The 7,253-nt window shown below is 33.4% G+C and overlaps 1 protein-coding gene across 3 annotated transcripts in view; it reads right to left on the bottom strand.

Moving 5' to 3' along the window:
* PPP1R42 (protein phosphatase 1 regulatory subunit 42) overlaps positions 1-7,007 on the bottom strand; it is a 19,099-nt gene extending 12,092 nt beyond the window's left edge. For all 3 annotated transcript variants that reach the window (XM_027894695.1, XM_027894696.1, XM_027894697.1), the window contains exons 1-4: positions 6,782-7,007; positions 4,810-4,976; positions 4,235-4,373; positions 3,151-3,267 (exon numbers count right to left, since the gene is read on the bottom strand). In XM_027894695.1, the coding sequence (XP_027750496.1) occupies positions 3,151-3,267; positions 4,235-4,373; positions 4,810-4,976; positions 6,782-6,910 (552 nt within the window). In that variant the 5' untranslated portion in view covers positions 6,911-7,007. The remainder of the gene's footprint in view (positions 1-3,150; positions 3,268-4,234; positions 4,374-4,809; positions 4,977-6,781) is intronic.
* Positions 7,008-7,253: the final 246 nt, after the last annotated feature.

The raw sequence follows: 7,253 nt of genomic DNA, 5'->3' as shown, positions 1-7,253 counted from the left end.
TGAGGTCTGCTACAAAATACTGACGAGCAAATTATATTCCAATGGGGAGGGAGGGAGAGGGGGAAGGGCAAGTGCCTGAGTAGGCAGCTGTAGTGCTGGCAATTTCTTACCAATTAATGATGGCCATTTAAGAATTGGTATTTGACCAGTATGCTCCATTTTTTATCGGAAACGTCTAGTCCAACTGCCTCTGATACATCTAGAGACAGCAATTTGTCACCATTTTGATTACCTGTCATAATCTATTTGAGAAAATCTATAATTTTTCTCTTGTTCCCGACTCAATTCTAAAGCGAATGAATTCATCTTTTGTGATATCCTCTTGTCATAATCAATACTGGGCAAAGGTTGAATAAATTAAAGACTTGTGAAACACAGATTTTTACAGGTATTTCTAGATGTATTTTCTCTATCTATCCAAACACTTATACAAGTCATAATCTTCTTAAAACTAGTATATTTAATAAATTAATTATATTCTGTCTTTTTGCAAACAGGAACAGTTGGGGTTTTATTTTTAATAGATATAGTCTTTTTTAAAAATTCCTTTAGTATTCCAACCCAAATACACTGCATTCTAGAAGACCTGGTGATTCTGACTAAAGTGAAAAGGATAAATAAATCAAGTAGCAAGTAACAGAAAACAAATGCTAATTCTATTAAAATCAATCATATTCTTGATAACTGACCTAAGACATGCTTTTGCTAGTCAAAGTTATTTTGCATTAATTCAGAAAAATTACTTGTTTTACTTCAGTCTACTGTTCAGACTGTGTTACATAAACTTCAGTCATGTGAAACAAGGTCATATGCCCTGATGTCTGTTAATTATGGTAATAAAGCCCTGAATTAGCCAGAAGCTTAAGCAATTGAATTTACTAGTCCTAATTTTCAATTACACTGAAATCAAGGTGGCATAGTTGAAAGGCAAGAGAATAGGTGTTTTCATAATAAAGGGAAAAAAGTGAGAAAAATGTTTAGATATAAAATAATTATACTAAATAGACAAATGTGAGAAAAGTCTACATAAGAAGATTGCTTTTTGTGCATTTCTTATGCCTGTCACATTTTCCTCTCTTACAAAGACTCCTTGTTATTCCTGCAGCCATCTACCTCTGCTGCACAGGTCACTGGTGTTGACCAGCCCTACTCAGACACGGATGACTCCTCTACAGCTTCTCTTCCCACTGGGTGAAGCACAGCTGGGTACGGAGCTCTCTGACACTTCCCTGACATGCAGCACTGCCACGATCTCTGATCAATGCCAGACACTCCCAGGGATGTTCTCGATGGCAGTGATGGGAAAGCAGGAATGGGAAAACGGTGGACATAGAGCTTTTGGCATGAAAAGAGGTACACATCTGAGTTTTGATAACAGAGGGGCAAGAGGGAGGAGAATGGAGGCATCCTGTGTGGGAGTGAAAGAGCCTTTGCTGTGTGTGACAAGCTCAGTACACAGAACCAATGAAGTGCATACAACTGTACACCCCTCAAATCCTTTCAGCTTCCACAGTTGTAAAATAATGTAAGCCATGGAATCATGAGATTCAAGGTTGCAAAAAAATTGAAACATATTCGAAACTTTCCTCAGCTAATTTTTTTGAACAGTCAGTGGCTGTAAAAGATTGTTCTCTTGCTAGATGTCTACTGTAAGCTAAAGACTTACATTACACAGAGCTAAAACTGACTTTTTAAAAAATTGTATGGCTTAATTTTTTTTTTTCAACAGTTTGGTCTTTATTTCTTTAAGAATTTATGTCAGTGATAAGTGGAGCCTACTAAAATGTGATCTCTTAAAACACAGTAATTTTTTTTAATTAAAGCTGGATATCCACCTGCATTACATTTGATATGTTCATTAGTTCTACATTAGTTTCATTATGGTTACAGGTCTGCAAACATACAAATAGAAACACCTCTCTGTTCCATATATTTCAAAACGTGGAGATTGTTTAGAAAACACATAGGACAGTCATTTTCAAAATATACCAGAGCTCGACCGTGTAACTGACAGCAGCAGCACCCAACTCAAATGCTAACCACATAATTTTTCAAAAGCTGTGACCATTTAACATAGAAATCTACATGTCTAGTTGATTTGGGCAAATTTAACTCTGGTCTTCCTGATGTTAAAATAATGAAATTTAATAATGATTAAATAACATATACACAGTTACTGAATAGTATAGTTTTCTTGTCCTCTCCTTATTCTATTTCAGAGCATATTGTTTTTCCCTCTGAGACACTGAAAACACTGTCTCCAAACTGGCATCCTCATTCTTAAAATTAATTGGTTCTTTGCCTAAAACAATCTTCTTCCAAGATCATCACAACTGAAGCATATTTATTTATACAAAAGAAAGAGCCAATTAAAAATGTTTGTAATGTGTTTTGTAATGTGTTGAAAGGAATCCCTTTCAAAAGGGAAACTTCGGAGAGACTGCCTATTTGAAAAAGCTTACTGTTATTTTGATACAATGTGGTTTTAATTACTCAGCAAAAGCTTACACGAATTGTATTTTGATGTGAATTCAATCACAACTGCCAGCCAGAAACACAGTTTGAAATGCAAAGCATTAATAGTTCTCTAGTAAAAAAGATGTGCACCATTCAACATTTAATATTAAAGTATAAAAAAATAAAGAGTCCAAATAAAGTATGTTGACCTAGATTATTGATAGGTTACACAAACCAAATAGTGCAATCTCTTCACTAGCAAACAGAACTGCCAAATTCTGTTAAAATTCTATTAAAAATATATTAAGTATTCTAAGAAGTAATAAGAGCAATTATTTTATTTAATTATTTAATTACTAATGAATGAAAGTTAACTTTTCTAATGAAATAGAATGTAGAAATAGTATTGAAACAGTTTAATTTAATCAAGTCTTGGTGATTTGGATTACTATCTAAGCCAATTCATTTTAGTATTAATTAATAAAAATGTAAATTTTGACATCCAATATAAATGCTTCTCCATTTTTAATCTCAATAAGATTTTTGGATGAGAAGAGACTGCATCACTTGACAAGTCAGAGGTTCAGTAACTGCAGAAGTAAAATTTATTTTACTCTTATATTTAGTGATAAAGATGAATGTGACTAATTTCTTATCACTCATATTCAATATAACAAATATTTATTTTAATACCTTCATATGTTGAAGTTGATTGTCAACTGCTTTAAGATAAGAAAGATTTTCCAAAACTGCCAGTTCCTCTAATTCATCAATGTTGTTATTGCTGATATTCAATACAGATAAAGATTTCTGAAGAAAGAAAAGCAGAAAAAGAAATATTATTTTTTAAGCAATGTGTTAGTGAGGTTGTACATTCTTACAGAAAATTATTGCAAAGGATGAACAAGGATATGAAGCAGAAACATGCAAATACAACTACAACATACCTTACACGGTGTTTTATGTTGGCTTACTATCTTGCTGCAAAATGCAATTTATTTTGAAGTCAAACCAAAGTAAGATTATGTCGCAGTTCTTTCAGGAATTCTTAGTAAATACTGAATGCTTGTTTTACTTTAAACATGTTTAAATGGTTTACAGAGTTCTGCAAGTTGCTATTAACTCTATTTTTGAAGTACGAAACAGACATGGAAATTGACTGCATTTTACAGAGTTATAGAATGGTTTGGGTTAAAAGGGACCTTAAAGATCCAGTACAGTCCTCCTGACATGAGCAGGGCCACCTTCCCCTAGATCAGGTTGCCAGGGCCCCATCCAACCTGGCCTTGAATATTTACAGTGATGGAGCATCCACCACTTCTCTGGGCAACCTGTTCCAGTGCCAGAAAAAAAAGCTGTTTGTGCCTTTTTTTCCCCCATTACATTCTCAAGAGAAATACAAAAGGCAGTAAATAAAATAGTGTAACGATCAAATCAGAAATACCAACAAACTAATTCACTACAAACTAAATAGAAACATAAGAGTGATAAATTCTACTCCTTTTTTAGTTTATTCAATTCTGTTGGTATAGGGCACCTATATACTTCCTTACTTCCCCTCTTCATTTTCATCCTTCATAATAAAAAAATGAAGAAGTAGAATCTGCTGGACCATTAGCTTTTATGAGAATTGGCGTGGGAGCTCCTTGTTAGAACATGAAAGAATGCCACCAATTGTCAGAAAAGGAAAACACAGAGTGATCAAGTCCTAATCAGTTCTTCTAAAAATACTGATCTACTGATTAATGGCTCATTGAAATTCTCAAAATGTACTTACTGCCAGGGACCTAAGAGATACTGGATCAAACAGAAGCTTTTCGCCAAGAGGGAGATGTTGACTTTCAATATGTAGCTCCCTTATTTCCCCTATTTTATCCAAACCTTCTACTACAGTGATGTAATTGCCTCCCAAATACCTGCAGAATAAAACACAAAGTAGATTTAATATGCTTTGAAAGTAAGAGCTTTCAAGGCTTCAATGTATTAAGAACAATATTTTGAAAGTATTATTGATTAATACTTGGAAATTATATTAGAAAAGGAAAGAATCTGGCATACATGTAGAACATTCAGTTAACTGATCCAAGGGTTTTTTACCAGTTTTATCTATTGCTATTATTATTATTATTATTATTATTCTTGATTGAAAAAGTAAAATCATTTAAATGTAAATATGTGTAAAGATGGTATGTCATTACTTACAACACAGTAAAGAAATAATAAGCATTTACTTTTATTTGAAAAGCAGAATTCAAGAGCTGAAAGGACCTTAACAGCTACATATTTTTTTAATTTCTTAAAGAAAAAACTATTCTTTTTACGAGTAAAACAAATACCTTATTTTCAACTTACAGTTTTTCAAGTTTTTTCAGTGATGAGAGATTTTCTATACTTGAAATGCAATTGTTCTGTAGGTAAAGGTGTGTTATATTTGAAGCAAAGTCCAAGTTCTGGATTTGGCTGATTTGGTTATCATATAAATATAGAACTCTCAGATTTTTGCAGAAAGAGAGGACACCCTGAAATAAACAATTACAAATTAAAAACTTTCACCTTTTACAAACACTTTTAAACACAATTTTTCCTTGAAAAACTGAGTTAATGTCAGCAATCATGAGATTTAAGACTGAAATCTGCCATTACTACTCTGCAATACAGAAGCTGAGGACCACAGCCATCACGAGCAGGTACACCACATTCTGTGTGATTTCATTCCCTTCCCTGCCTTCATAAGGCGGATTTCAGAAAGGCACAATTGTTTGTCTAGTGTAATGGAAACCAGTTCTTGGCAAAAGAATACTGATTTAGACAAGCCCCTTGTACTTCAATGTATTTTGATATACTTCTGAGCCCAAGTTTGCACTCAAATGTCGAGATTCTTTGAATTTATTCCTATTAAACAACTAAAAGGTCACACCTTCTAATGAAGGTTTCTGTAAAACTTGACTGTGGCATCTGATGAGCCAGTCCTCATCAAATGGACTGATCCAATTAGTAACTCACTGTGGCTATGCACATTCCTTAGAGTGGGCTGAACAAACCCATTTGCTTGCTGGGATCTGTTCACACAGAACAAGCTATTTCTTCTCGACTGGAATCACACTTTTAAAGCAGAAATCCACCAGACACAACAATGCAGTTGTTCAGGGTTCAGCCGTTTCAAAATGTACTCAGTATCTTGAGGGGATTTGAATTAACTCGGGACTTACTGAAACCTGTATAAATTTCCTACTATTAAACTCAGAGGAAGGAGGACTGGGTTGAGTTTGTAGGTTTAGTCTTTGAAAATGAAAAGTCCATGGATTATTTTTTAAATGAGTAAGCCCTAGGGAGCAATTAAAAAAAAAAAAAAAGGCAGATTTTTAACCTAATTTGAAAAAGCCACTATACCAGTCCAAATTTGTTAAGCTCACTCAGGTTATATCCTGTTCCTAAATTTTCCTTTCCTTTCTCAGACTTCCTCTGAAATTTAAGGAATAAATCACAGATAGATTACAAACATTGTGCTGTGAGTTAACAACTCTGTAAAATTCCCAAGACTAGGAAAAAATGGTATTAACAAAAATAAGTGTTTCACTTAATAGTATGTAATATCATTACTTCTTTCTTTAACAGAAAATCTGATCTGCAAAATTTCTAGTTCCTTACATCTTTTCTATTCCACAGTTCACTTTTTATAAAGGTAATCATCAATAAATAGGAACTGTACAAAATAATCAAAGTAGTAAATTGTTTCGATTTATTTTTTGTTTAAGAACTGCATATTTATATAATAGTTCTGTGAAATACTTCAGAAATACTTCACTTTCACACTTCATCTCTCTTGTGTAATTGCTTTCATGGATTTTCTATTTTAATTAACTAATGGCAAAAATAGCATACTGATAATATGTATTTCTGCAGTTTCAAGTTAGTAAAATACTTCAGCAAGACTTGCCACATAAAGAAAAAAGTGTCATGTTGATAAAAAGAACCCCTGCAGCCTGTTGGAGTTACAGTCACTTTGACGTTTTATATTAAAAGTCACAGCTAAAAGTTTATTTCCATATTTCAAATGTCACACATTTAAAATCCGTTTAAACATTTTACATATAAGCAGTGCTCCACACAGTAGGAGCTGTGAATGCTGAAGTATGTTCCCAAACAGATGCATTATTAAAGCCTAAGTGCAAGCCAACAGAAGTTTTAAAACATACTATAGCTGTTACAAAATGGAAACACGGCTTTGCTTTTTTGTCTCCCCAACTATATAACCAACTCTGCATAACAGTGACTACAAAACATTTGAGTAGCCACGTTTAAAGGAATGAAAAATAAATCTTACAATTGTGTCTATATTTTTATCTGACAAATTCAGATGAGTTATTTTTTGCAGATACTGTCTAAAGTCCTCTTCATTGCGACTCTTGTGACCAACATTTTTAGCGATTAGGTCCAGTGTTAATCGAACCATAGTTCTGTAATAGGTCAAGCTGCTCTACTGCTTCTTCTAAGAGTGTATTCCACGTGCTCTTGTAAGTTGTTTTACCAAATGCCTTAAAAACAAAAAAGGAAGATGTTACATTACTTGTATCCCAGATCTTCAACAAAGCTTACATGCATACTTCAAATCTGATGCTTCCTCACCCATTCCCTTTTTGCTTACAGTGACACATTTTATGTACACACTTTTCTGCTATGGAATCCTACCCCTTTTTTTGCTGACAATTTTTCAAACTTTTGGTATATTAAATAGCATTTAAAATACGTTGTTATATTTGATTGGTTGTTTCAGTTTGCTTAAGTTTACTTAAGAA

The sequence above is a fragment of the Empidonax traillii genome, unplaced genomic scaffold (assembly GCF_003031625.1).
Source record: "Empidonax traillii isolate 1590-97213 ecotype Southwest subspecies unplaced genomic scaffold, ASM303162v1 scaffold438:size550143, whole genome shotgun sequence".
NCBI lineage: Eukaryota > Metazoa > Chordata > Aves > Passeriformes > Tyrannidae > Empidonax > Empidonax traillii.
Note: the sequence above shows the minus strand (reverse complement) of the source record. Positions and strands in the feature narration are given on the sequence as shown.